We start from the raw sequence: 13,311 nt of genomic DNA, 5'->3' as shown, positions 1-13,311 counted from the left end.
AGCTCTACTTGCTGATGACTCAACTTTATACTCCTCTCTTAGCAAAAAGTCTTCCCATTTCAATCGCTTAGAACAGACAGCTGATCTTGAATCTGATCTCACTTTTGTAACAGAAGATCATCATTCTGAAAAGTTTCATCCGTTTACTGTATATTTCTAGGCATGCTCTAAAAACTTTTTTTAACTATTATATAGTTTTAAGCAACTTTCTCCTTTTTTTATGTTTTCCCGACTCATGCAACCTACAACTTTTCAAGTCCTCTGTCAACCGTTTCATCGATTTACAACTCTATTCTATGTTTCCTCTTAACTTAAAAGTGGTTTTTTGCAGCCTAGTTGGGAGTGAATCAGAATAACAATAGAAAAAGTTATCCATAAATGAGTTAAGTTTTCTTTAACATAAGCCATTCCCAAATAAACCTAAAATATTAAACATAAAAACCATCATAACCATCAAACTGTTTCAATATGTCTCGCACAAACTTTCTTAGTCTTTAATATAACATTCCATTAATTAAGTCTTTCCATTTTCAAAATTCACATTACTTTCTTGCTCTTTGTAAAACTAATTTACATACGGTTGGTCCTTCTTACGATTTTATAAATGAATAATTTTTTAGTTCACAAAGATTCCAATAGTCACATGTTTGGCTTAACTGTTTACTCACACATCAATTCAGCTATTTTTCAAGATATCAGGTTTAAATTATCTGACCATACTTTTTTGGGCTACCGATTAGCAAATTTTATCATCTGTCTCTACACTGCACTCTTTTAGATGTAATATCAGATCACTTTGACCATGCACTTTATCTTTACCCCTCAGTTATAATTGTTGCTATTGGTTAATTTAATGCTTATGGCTGACTAATGGCTAAATGGCTTGAGTCTAACATTATCGAACCGGCTGGCACAGAAACCCATAACTTCTGTATTTTGTAATCTCTTACACAGATAGTCAAAATTGTTACTGGTTTTACAGACAACCCTAATCACTTATTTTCATTCCTTGACTTGTGTCCTGTCTCTGACTCTAGCATTTTTTCAGTTTTTTTTTATGATCCTTTAGGTGTTTTTGAGCATGGAATGATATTTATAAATCTTTTATCTCGTATTTCGTCTTTGGCCTCACCTTTTTTTGCACTGCTTACTACTATCTAAAAAATGAATGGAATACCTTTCATGGAATACCTTTCATTGTTTACTTTACTCCCTTATTCGTTTACTTTACTCCCTTATTCATTTACTTTACTCTCTTATTCCTTTCCTTTACTACCTTATTCCTTTACTTTACTACCTTGAGTACGAATGCCTATTTATTTTTAAAAAAAAGCTATGCAAAAAGGTGCTGTTGGTTCCTAAGACCATTAATCTCAGTTCAATAAACTTTGCACCTCTTTTTAATAGTTAGGTTCTAGAGACTTTCGGAAAATCTTAAACAGCAAACGTTTAAAATACACAAAAACTAACAAAAGTTTAACATTCCACCTCTAATTTATGAGACTGATGTTATTACTTCGAAGGATATGGCTGAATTATTTGCAAAAAACTTTTTTTCCAACTCAACTCTTGAATTTTATAATCGTACTCTTCCTACGATTCTAGTTAAACAGCTAAACTGATTGTTAGACATTCAAATCACTCAAGCTCAGTTTCTAAAGTCATATCTCAATTAAATTTTTCTATGGTCCAGACAATATTCTGGATATAGTCTTACAAAAGTGTTCTTCCGAACTCTCTTCAAATCTCTGTAAACTATTTAATAAGTACTTGATTGAATTTCGTTTTTCTGCCTACTTGAAAATGGCATCTATGTTCCGATTTTAAATAACTTAAGAGAACATTCTGATTCCTTAAACTATGGTCTGATCAGTCTTTGGTTTATTATTAGCGAAGTCTTCGAGTTTTTGATCAACAAATTTTTAACACCCTATTTTGAGTTAAAGAACTTACTGTCTGATAATCAATATTGTTTATGATCTTTTTATTTTACGTCTGATTTTCAATCCTCTATGACTAAATGGTTCTATTGTGCATTAGATGAAGTTGAAAAGGTATGGGCTTTTGATCAAAATGTATCTAAAGCTTCTGATAAAGTTTGGCGTATTGGCTTTCTCCATTAGCTTGCTTTTTAAGGTGCATCTAAAAAAGCTTTTGAGATCATCTAATTCTTTTTTTTAACCGAATTATAAAAGTCATCCTCAATGGTTAATACTCTTCTCCAGTAACTTCTAGGGTAATTCAAGGTTCTATCCTCGGCCCTGTTTTGTTTAATATTTGCACTTATGACCTTCTAGACAACCTTACATCTAAAGTGGTTCCTCTTGCTTACGGCTCAACTTTATACTTCTCTCTTGACAAAAAATCTTCTTATTTTAATCTTTTAGAACAGGCAGTCTACCTTAAATGTGATCTGACGTTTGAATTGAATTAGGGCTTTCAGTGGCTTTATAGTTTTAGCTCCAACAAAACTGAGCTATTTACTGCAAACAACTATCATAATACTGTTAATAATCCTATATTATTAAAAGGAAACTTCTATTATTAAATGAGTCCTCTTCTTTACATCTGCTTGGATTATTATTAATTACTCATGGAAACCATATATATAATTGATTACACAGTTAGCATCTGCTAAGGTTGTATTTCATGCTCTGCCTCTACATATCACTTATTTGTCCCTGTGTGGAATATTGTGTTTATATTTGGACTGGTTCTACTTTCTCTTTTCAACAAGGTTCAAAAATGCAATCTAAACGTAGCTAGACGTGCTTTATCTGTTAGGCTTGAGCCTTTTTCCTATTGTCATAAAGTTGCATTTCTTTCTCTTTTTTAAAACTATTATCATATTTGCAGTTTAAAGGAGTTATTATATCTAGCTCCATCAAGCAATACTCATTCTTGCTTGACTAGGCAAAGTCAATCAGCAACCATCAAAGTTACATTGTTTTGCTTTATCTTTCATTGCATGGGACAGATAAAGTAAATTGCACTATTTTTTTAGCTTAGTTTATTTCCTGCTTTTTAACGCTTTGAAACTCTCTCTCTTTTTCTTTTCTTTATGTATTCCTTACTCGTAAAACCTCTTTATGTATACCTTCTCTCAAACCGAATGTTTAAGATAAGACTTTTCAAGTCTTCTCAAATACTTTTTTTTATTAAAACGCCAATTATTTGTTTACCACAGTATATCACAATACGTTTGACAACAATTAAAATTTTCTATATATGCATCAATCTATATTTATTATTTTCATGTAATCAATTTTTAAAGAAAATATAAAAGGACTTGAAAAAATTCAAAAAAGAGCTACAAAACTTCTCCCCATTTTAAAATATTTTATCTAAAAAGAAAGAGGTGCTTTTTATTTGGGTGTAAACACACTGATTTCAAAATGAATCAGAGGTGATCTCATCCAAAAGTTTAGAAAGGTTTTAATCAGATATATTATCAAAAAAAAAAAAAAATGTAGTTTTATATTATCAATAAAAGGAAAAAGATAATATTGCAACTTTTCTTAAGACTGCTATTGAAAGATATAAACTCTGTTCTTTAGTTAATTAACTAGTATACTTTTTGTGTTTTTCTTTGTTTTATCTATAACATATGTTTTTAACAAAATCTTGTGGTTCACGGTACGAAATATTTTGATAAATTTAAAAATATAACTCAAGTAAGTTTAATGTGAGAAGAAGGTTGAATGATAACCTTTTAATGTGAGAAGAAGGTTAAATGATAATCTCAGTAAATGATTCGATGAACAGATAAAGCTATTTAAATTGTTTTCAATGAAGGTTGTTTTCGTGCAAACGGGAATATGCGATCAAGCATAATAGAAATGAAAATTAATACTAATAACCTAATATAAACCTAAACTTTTCTTTTTATCAAAAATATCTGTTTTCTAACTAGGTGTCTGTATGGAAAAACAATACTTTTTTAATTAAACTGATTTAGACGTTTCAACTTTAGCGTTTAAAAAAAAAGTGTATCCATATAAAAATATAAATGAAGCTTTGATTGGCTACATGAAATTTTGATTATTAAGTTACTAGATTTAAGCTATTAATTGGCGATTTGATACCACAACATAAAAATGTAATTAAAAATATTTTAGCCTGCCTCACTACATCAATCTATTTGCTTTTTACACACTTTTGATTATTGATTAATTTTGGATTGATTTTTGGTGCGTCTTTTTTTTTAATTATTTCTTTAAGTTTTCTTTAGTCGTGGTAAAACCTAGCAAACTAATTGATAATAGATAAAATATTTAAACTTGTTTTTTCAAAATAATACTTTTCGCCTAGAGGTTTTTTTGTGATAGCATTTGCACTGGCATTGATTTTGTAATGATCTCAACTATTTTATAATCACCTTTTTGACTCTAAGTTCTAGCGCTTTATGATATATTTGATACACCCACTTCTTGCTTGTGTTGCCGTATTTTCAATAAATTTTTGATCATCGTCATATTCTGTATTTTTGTGGGATTATCTTTACCACATAAAAACATATTTGGTATTTAGGCAGGAAGTTGAATGTCATGCATGATGATCTTGTTCCGAAATATATGATTTGGCAGTTTACCTCGATGAGCTACTGCTTATATTTCCATACTAGCAACTAACTAGAGCATGCTTGCATGACTAAATCCATGGATTTAAACCAATTAATTAATTATTTAAGTTTTAACTAAACTTGTTTCTCAGTGCAGCGGTTTTATTTGTCAAGGTTCATGTTTTGGAGTTATAGAGGGAGAGAGGGTTATAACCACAACTAAAGCAGCCTTCTCAACTGTAGTGGCCTTCATGGCCTTAGGGACGTGAATTGTAAAAAAAAAATTCTAATAAACTATTTTTTCACTGCAGCCAGCCAACTAATTCTGATTTTGTCCCATAAAACTGCAGGTCAAATAAGGGGTTGTGCAGAGAAACAGAAAATTTGATGGATTAAGCCATTGGTTCAATATTTTACCCTAGTTTTAGGTATTTCATTAGAGAGGAGAATGTGTAAGAACCAAAAAATCTTGTTCTCACATATTTACAATTGTTAATTATTCATTTAACAATTTGCACAAAAATTGTTAAATGAATAGTTTGTCATTTCAACCCAACCATAAGGATGCTTTTTTTTTGATTTTTCACTATTAACACTAATCTATTTAGATGAATAGAGTTAGGTCATTCGGTCCAGTATCCTTTTTTTTCTAATTTTACTTGGTCATCTAGTTAAACATTCAAAACTTTGTAGAATAAAATCATGTAGAACCTCATTCAGTAGTTTAAAATCTCGCTACATTCATCTTTAATGTAAAGTCATGCAGAGTTTAATTTAGTTGTTCAAAATCCTACTATTGCCATTTTAGATTTTTCAGGAATTACCTTTAATAGGACTTTATTTCTTAAAAATTTTTATTTCTTGAAAATTTTTATTTCTTGAAAATTGTTATTTCTTGAAAATTTTTATTTCTTGAAAATTTTGAGCAAGCATAATTTTACAACTTTTAATTTGTTTAAACATTTTATTGGTATGCAAAAATTTTTTATTAAATTAGTGTAATTCACCTTGGTCTTTTTAAACAACAATCCCTTGATATTGCAGCCATTTTGACGTAAAATATCTTGATATTGCAGTCATTTTGACGTAAAATATTATTAAATATTAATATTAGAGATTAAAAATATTTTGTTTAGCATTTGAGCCCTTTTATAGCCACTTGCAATGAAAAGAAGCAAGTTTTACTTTTTGGCGTCCTTATAATAATTCTTAAATATGTGTAAATGATCTTAATAATTTACGAAGACATAATAGCGCTGATAAAAATTCACCAAGTAATGATAATTTAGTTACAGAATAACAAATTGTGATTTCATTTTCAGTGTTAAGTTGTTCCCCAAAATTTACTCAATATATAATAAACCTATCAAACTTGGAAAGTTGTAGTCTGGGAAACTTTGCATAGAGATAAATTCTTTTTGCGAATGCATACTTTAAGCTGTTTCTTTTCACAATTATTAGCCACTTTTTTTAAAGCGATTTCTTAGTAAAAAATTTTTTTTTACTAATTCCTCATTTTACTTTGTGCTGTTTTAATTAAGTCAGAAGTTTTAACAATACTTTTAATTCTATAATGTTTTAAATTAAGATAGAGGTCTCCAACTACTTTTTTCTAATAGTTTCAATCTGACCAGTGAGCTGGCTTCAATCTGACCAGTGAGTGTATGTTTCAGTTATGTTTTAGTGTATGTTGTGTTTAATTTTTAATATTGTTAGCTACATTACCTTGAGAGTATAGAAGTTGATTCATGGCGTTGCCTTCAAAGATTTACAGATATAATGCTACACTTTCTTTCCTTAACTTGTTTATTCTAGTAAATTGAATCTAAAGATATCTTTTTTAAGATAATCTAACATATTTCAACTCTAATGCTTCAATATGGTTTTATTTCAAACGAGAGTATATGAAAAGTACCATGTTATTCTGATTAGCCAGAAATTTTTAATAACTAAATAAAACTTTTTCATATCGTGATACAATTTAAAAAAATTATAAAAATAAACAATTTTGCTAATTGTATATTCATATAATAACATAATGATAGTTAGTACACACTAAAGTTTAGATTAGTTTAGCTGATTTCGCCATTTAAAAGCATATACAATGTACAATGTACGACATATACAATGTAATGTGTTTTAAACCATTACACTGCGCGCAATTTATGTACATGTTGAGCTGTTTCATGTATGCATATTACGATTTCAGCTACATGGCTTTTTATCATAATTTAACTTTTAAATTAGTCGATAAGCAATAAGATAAAATAAAAAATTGATTTTATAAAAAACTACTTTAACTTTTGAATGACGACTATTGTAAAAAGTTTAATAAAAAATTAATAAAAAAAATTTAGATTAAACTAAAAACTAAGAAAGCTTTATTAAGCTAATTATTTTATCGAAAAATTTTGTATCAGAAAAAAAATTGTTTATAGTTAACAACAATTTTTTTTGTTTTACAAAAACTATTAAACGAAACGTAAAACAAAAACCCATAAAAGAATTATATATAATAAAAACTTCTATTTATTTTCTTGCCAGCACAAGAATGTTTTGATTGCTATAAAAATTTTTATTTATTATCTTGCGACCACAATATTGATTGCAATAAATACGTAAATTTATCATCTTGCGAGCACAAGAACTTTAGATTGAAATAAAATAAAGGTTAATTTTCTAGAAAAAGTTAATATTTATTTTACATTATCTGTATTTTATATTTTGTTTTTATTGTGGTTTTATTGTGCCTTTTGGAAGCCAATGTCTCTGTTATCAGATGATAGTCAAGTGCAATACTCCAATCATTAGTAGATTTTTAAAGATTTGTGCACATAGAACGTTTAATTAGAAAACCATGCTGACAAGGACTTTTTCTTTACCTCCGATTGGGTTTGTACCTTATAAATTTATATTTTATATACGAAAATTAATTTTAAAAATATTTTAGAAGATTACCTTCTTTACATGTCTTGCCATCAGGGGGCAGCATTCCATTATAGCAAGAACATATCGCTTTTCCCGATTCTCTTTTACATATTTGATTACACCCACCACGATTGAATAAGCATGGATTGCTAAAATCTAAATCTACAAGCACATTTATAATATTTTTATTTTTAACAGCCTTACTTAAGTTGGATTTCAAATAATGCCTTAGTATTGGTGGTTAAATAATATTCAAATTTGTTAACAATTTGATCTAAATATAATGACGAGAACGCGCCTCATTTTAGGAAAAAGTTTATTTTGCAACAAAATATAGATCTGGCTGCGCAGTCTTCTTAATCCTATTAAAGAAAATGCATAGTGTTGCGCGTTGCTCTAAGTTTCTGACCAAAGAAAAATTTTATGAAGAGCAATAATTAAATCATGGCTATGATTCATATTATGATATCAGCTGTATAGCTTAAATTCATCAGCGAAAAGCTTTATTTTACATTCAAGATTGTTTATTACAGATAATAAGGGATTGTTAAAAAATAAAAAATTAGTAAGTTTCAGAACACTATTAGTCCCAAAGTTCCAAAGTTAGTCAGAGCACACGTTAGCGGTGTACCCTTAAGTCTACCACCTTAAGTACACCCCAATGATTTCAATTGAATATGATAAAGAATATAAACCTTATCGAAATCTGTCTGGAAGAAATGCAGAACCACTTTCAAAGGTTACCACTTATATTGTAAAATGAAAGTTTAAATAATAATGAGAAACTGAATTAAACGCCATTTGAAAGTCAGTATGTATGAAATCTATTATCAGATGATTGACAAGTATGATACTTTAATTGTTAATAGATTCTAAAAGATTTGTGCATATTAAACATGTATTGAGAAAACTGTGCTGACTAGGAGATACTATGCAACAATGATTTACATAATCAACATCATATGAGTTAATAACTCTTTTCATGAATCAACAAGTACAAGTAAACAAGATTGGTCAATAGTTATTAGGATCAGTAGCACCTTTTTAAAATTTGGAGAGACAAAAGCTTAGCGCCATTGATTAGGTAAAGTGTTTAATGTAAAACTAGCCTCAAAAATATTTGAAAGAAAAAAACACAATAACAAATGATGTTTAAAAAAATAATAACTGCTTTCTAAACAAAATCGATGATAAGTAACAAACTTTTAATATATAAAGTAAATATATTAACATAATTTTTTTAATTTTTTACTCGCTAAACTTTTTTAAATAAAAAAACACTATAAGCTAAAAAGAACCAATTAGAAACTCAAGAAACAACAATTTAAAGATATTTATTAAAATAGTTTAAATATGCTAATATCGAAAAGAGAAAGATATTTGTTTACACCAATTTTTTTAAATGTTATATTAAATATAATTATTTTATATAAAAAAAAATTAATAAAAATAAATTATAATATCGTTGTAGTTTAAATAAGTAAATGTCTTTAAAAAAAAAAAAAAAAGGGATTTTTGTGATGTTGAACTTGCATTAGACATTTAGTACTTTTTGTTTAAAACAAGGCCTTAATCTACAAAATGAACAAAATATATTCAATGTAAAAAACTTCCGCATATCATATTTGCATTAAAAACGCATTCAAAACGCCTTTTAGAAGTTAATATATATTACATCTGTTATCAAATGGTTGTCAAATACAAAAATTATAATAAACTTTATTTAGAAGATTACCGTCTTTACATGTCTTGCCATTTGGTTGCAGCTTTCCGTAAATGCAAGAGCATACTGCTTTGCCTAAATATGTTCTACATAGTTGATCACATCTTCCATTCTTGATTAGGCATGGATTGTAATCTAAATTCACACGCGTATAGTTAAGTTAATTTAAATCAATATTTGTAATATTTTAATATTTAACAGCCTTACTTGGGTTTCAAATAAATTGTTAATACTGGTGGTTGAATATTTTTTAAATTTGTTAACAATTGTTAACAATTTTTAAATTTAAAACATTAAAGATAGGCCTGAATGTACAAAATTATATATTATAAAGCTATATCATATAAAAAAAAAAGGCCATAGCAAGTTTGAGTAATAACAAATTACTTTACACATTTACTATTCCCAGTTTTCCTAGCTAATACAAAACATTCAAGCACAATCGACGAACGTTGCGAACGTTCGAGCACGTTCTAGGAAGATTTATAGAACGTTCTTAAACGTTCGCAAAGTTTGTTGAATGTTTTGTGTTAGCTGGATTATTAGGCCTTTATCGCCGATATAGAATTGAAAGAAAGTTTTCTTTTAATTTATATAGAATAAAGTTTTTGCATTTTTTATTTCACGCAATTTTTTTGGATAAACTTTCGCACAAGGGAAAAGTCCTACCAAACATGCTTTCATCGGACCGTGACGCGTAAAGTCGCCGCCAACATGCCAATGCTGGTCGAATGTAAAACCTAACGTCTTGCCGCCGTTGCAAAAACGCTGAAGGTCCGCTAAGATATTTTCTGTTGGCTTGCCGCTGCCGGCTGAAGAGCGGCAAAACACTTAGTTTTTGAAATGACATGCCAGGCCCGCGGTACGCTGTAATTTTACATTGCGGTACGCTGTAGTTTTACCAACACAAAGCCACAACCTGCATACACCGTGGTTCAAAACAAACTCCGTGGTTCAAAACAAGCGTTTATAAGCTTCGACATGATCTAGTTAAGGTCTATACAATGTATAAATACACTGGAAAATAAAGTAATAGTTTTCTAACAAAGGTTTATTTTTATAAATTAGCGATTATAGTTATTAAATAATTCAAAAGTATCAAATTTTTCTTGAAAGCATAGTATACATTTTTTAGAAATATTGTTAAATGCAGGCGCTGTTTTAAGGATGGAACAATTCAGTATCAAACCATCAATATTTTAATTTTTTATTTTCTTCGCTGTTTTAAGGTCCATCCTTAAAACAGCGCCTGCATATAACAATATTTCCAAAAATGTATACTATGCCTACAAAAAAAATTTGAAATTATTACAAATGCAAACCAAGAATATTTATTAAACAAAAGATTGGTATTAATTTCTAAATGCAGGCACAAAAATAAGTTTCTCCTGAAAACTGAAAAATATATAAGCTCAAATAATAGTTATATTAAATCCTCCTTTTTAAAAACAATTTTTCTAAAAAGACTTAAGTAATCATTTCCAAAGACTTCTTTTTATAATAGTGTCAGCAAGTTCCACAAATGTGTGAAAATTTACGGTAGTTAAGGCATTTACGACTTCCTGTAATTTAATTTTTGGTATAAATTGAAGTTTTATTAATTTGATCATTCATTTCTGAGGAGTCTTTATTAATGAACCACAAAGTTGAAAGGAAAAAAAAAAAAATTTTAAGTGATTTTTTAATAATTTTTAGTTGTGTAGCAGTTTCCTGTAAGAACATTGAGCACTCTATTTTGTAGAATACATTTTAAATTGTTTAAATATATGCATATGTATGTATATATGTATGTATATATATATATATATATATATATATATATATATATATATATATATATATATATATACTATTAAATAATGATATTATCTTTATTATTAAACAAGAATCTTGGAGCTTAGACTTTTTACTTTTTTTAAAAAATGTTTATTTTATATATGTAGTTGAATTCAATAAATATCTAATTTTTTATACTATAATAACTTTTTTTTGGTTTGCAGAAAAAAAAAAGAAATTCTTTTTTTTTTCTGCAATTATTTGTATAAAAGTATTTAGTTTAATAAATATTATGTTATTGGTGAGAATGTTGAGCATAGAATGAATGAGGTGTTTCAGTGTTTTGAAGCTTTGCTGTTGAGTTTGTTGTTGATGTTGTTTCAAGCAGCTGCACATTATTCTAAAGTTATGTAATAGTCATTAAAACCTGTTTAAGAAGCCATAGTTCTTCATTTACACTCATTTTTCTTTTTTACAAGGTCTGTAGGGATTTTATGTATGTATGTTTGTATGTATGAATCTGTTTTGTTTTAGTAGTAATGATTAAACAATGCAGCATAATTCAAGTTCTTGAAAATTAGTCTACTGTTTGATCATTTCAACCATTTAAGATTTATATTGTTTGACATAAAAAAATGCATGCCATTTTATGCAATGTATGACAACTTATGTTGCCATACATTACATTAATGTATGATTATAATTGTGTTATAATTATGAAGACATAATTGTTAGAGGAAATATATATCATTAGAGGAAATGTGCCATTATTATAATGACACTTTTGATACCTCTAATAATACATTTGACATAATGATGTCATATGTATCATTAAAGGAAATATTATAAGGTATAATTTAATAACTAAAGTAATAAATATATATATACAAAATAAATAAAATAGAAGTTAAAAATTATTTTATGTGTTAATTAAAATATAAATATGACAAGAGTTTCTAAAAAACAAAACTTTTTGCCATAAATGATAAAAAAAAATTGGAACAAAAACTTCACGTTTCATTCATAACTTTTTTACTATTTATCTATACCCGTCATGCGGGGCTTGAGCTACCCGGGGTTACTTGCACCCAAAAAAATAAAATATTTATTTATATTTATTTTTAAAAGAATTATTTGGTATGAAAGTAAATAACTTAATTATACACTTACTCAGGTCAAGTTACATAAAAAAAGGGGTTAAATCATTTTGAAAGAAGTGATCAAAAAATTATTTTTTTAAAGGAAACTACAATAATGGTTAAAATTTAGCGTAAAACTTTTGTCTGTTCAGACATAACCAAAAATTGATAAAAATTATTCTACAACATTTTTTAAAAGAAGTATCAGTTGCTACAAAATGCAGCAATTATAATTGTCTTTTATTGTAATTATTTTGATAAAAAGTTGTATTTATGTTTGAAGTTCAAATTTGGAGTTACTTGAACCCAAATGTCATTGTAACATACTTAGTGATTAAGTTTGTTTTCCATTAACATTAAACCCCAAAGTGTAATAATATATTTAAAAGGAGATAACATATGAGTTATTTTAACCAATTTTTTAATATTTCTTAGATTATAAAATGTAAACCTAAATAATGTTGATGGTAGGTTAAAGCTATTGTTATACACCTTTTTGCGTATACTTTGTGCTATCATAACTGGTTCTTCCAGAATGGTTTGCAGATATCAAAGAAAATTCTGATCTAGAGCTTACAAAACTATACCAATTAAAACCTAGAGCAAACCTGCATTAATTGAACGTGGAGCTAGGAGTCATAAATTTGCTGGATAACAATTTAGAATCAGCTGTTTCAGCATTAAGTGAGCTCTTCGAAGACGACACCTTAATATTACAAAGAAACATGCAGGGCATCTAGCTGTCTTTACGCCTGAAGAAGAATAGTCTTATACTTGAATAAAGTTTCAACTTTTGGCTACCCACTGACCTCATTTGATCTTCGGATTATTGTGAAATCCTATCTAGATCAATTAGGGAATGATGTTCAACGTTTTAATGAAAATCTCCCTGGTGAAAAACGGATAAAAGACTTTATTATAAGACATCATCAGCTATCCGAGAGATTTGGAAACCTAAAAAGAGTCAATGCTGCAATAACACAACAAACAGTGACAGAATGCTTTGATAATCTAGATAATGAAACAGAAAATGTACCGGTAGAAAAATTTGGAAATTTGACGAGACCAATATAACAGATGACCCTGGGGAAAAAACGTATCCTGAAAAATGGAGTGAAATGAAAGAATTATCAATAATTCCAAATCAGTAATTTTGCTTATGTATTGTGGTAATGCAGCTATAG

At 28.1% G+C, this 13,311-nt stretch overlaps 1 protein-coding gene across 4 annotated transcripts in view; it reads right to left on the bottom strand.

Annotated features, from left to right (window-relative positions):
- LOC136078365 (matrilin-2-like) overlaps positions 1-13,311 on the bottom strand; it is a 102,443-nt gene that overhangs the window by 41,858 nt on the left and 47,274 nt on the right. For all 4 annotated transcript variants that reach the window (XM_065794084.1, XM_065794085.1, XM_065794087.1 and 1 more), the window contains 2 exons: positions 9,225-9,347; positions 7,520-7,651 (listed from right to left, as the gene is read on the bottom strand). In XM_065794084.1, coding sequence (XP_065650156.1) covers positions 7,520-7,651; positions 9,225-9,347 — 255 coding nt within the window. The remainder of the gene's footprint in view (positions 1-7,519; positions 7,652-9,224; positions 9,348-13,311) is intronic.

Source organism: Hydra vulgaris, chromosome 03 (genome assembly GCF_038396675.1).
Source record: "Hydra vulgaris chromosome 03, alternate assembly HydraT2T_AEP".
In the NCBI taxonomy this organism is placed as follows: domain Eukaryota; kingdom Metazoa; phylum Cnidaria; class Hydrozoa; order Anthoathecata; family Hydridae; genus Hydra; species Hydra vulgaris.
The sequence above is the reverse complement of the archived record's forward strand: the minus strand, read 5'-3'. Positions and strand labels throughout refer to the sequence as shown.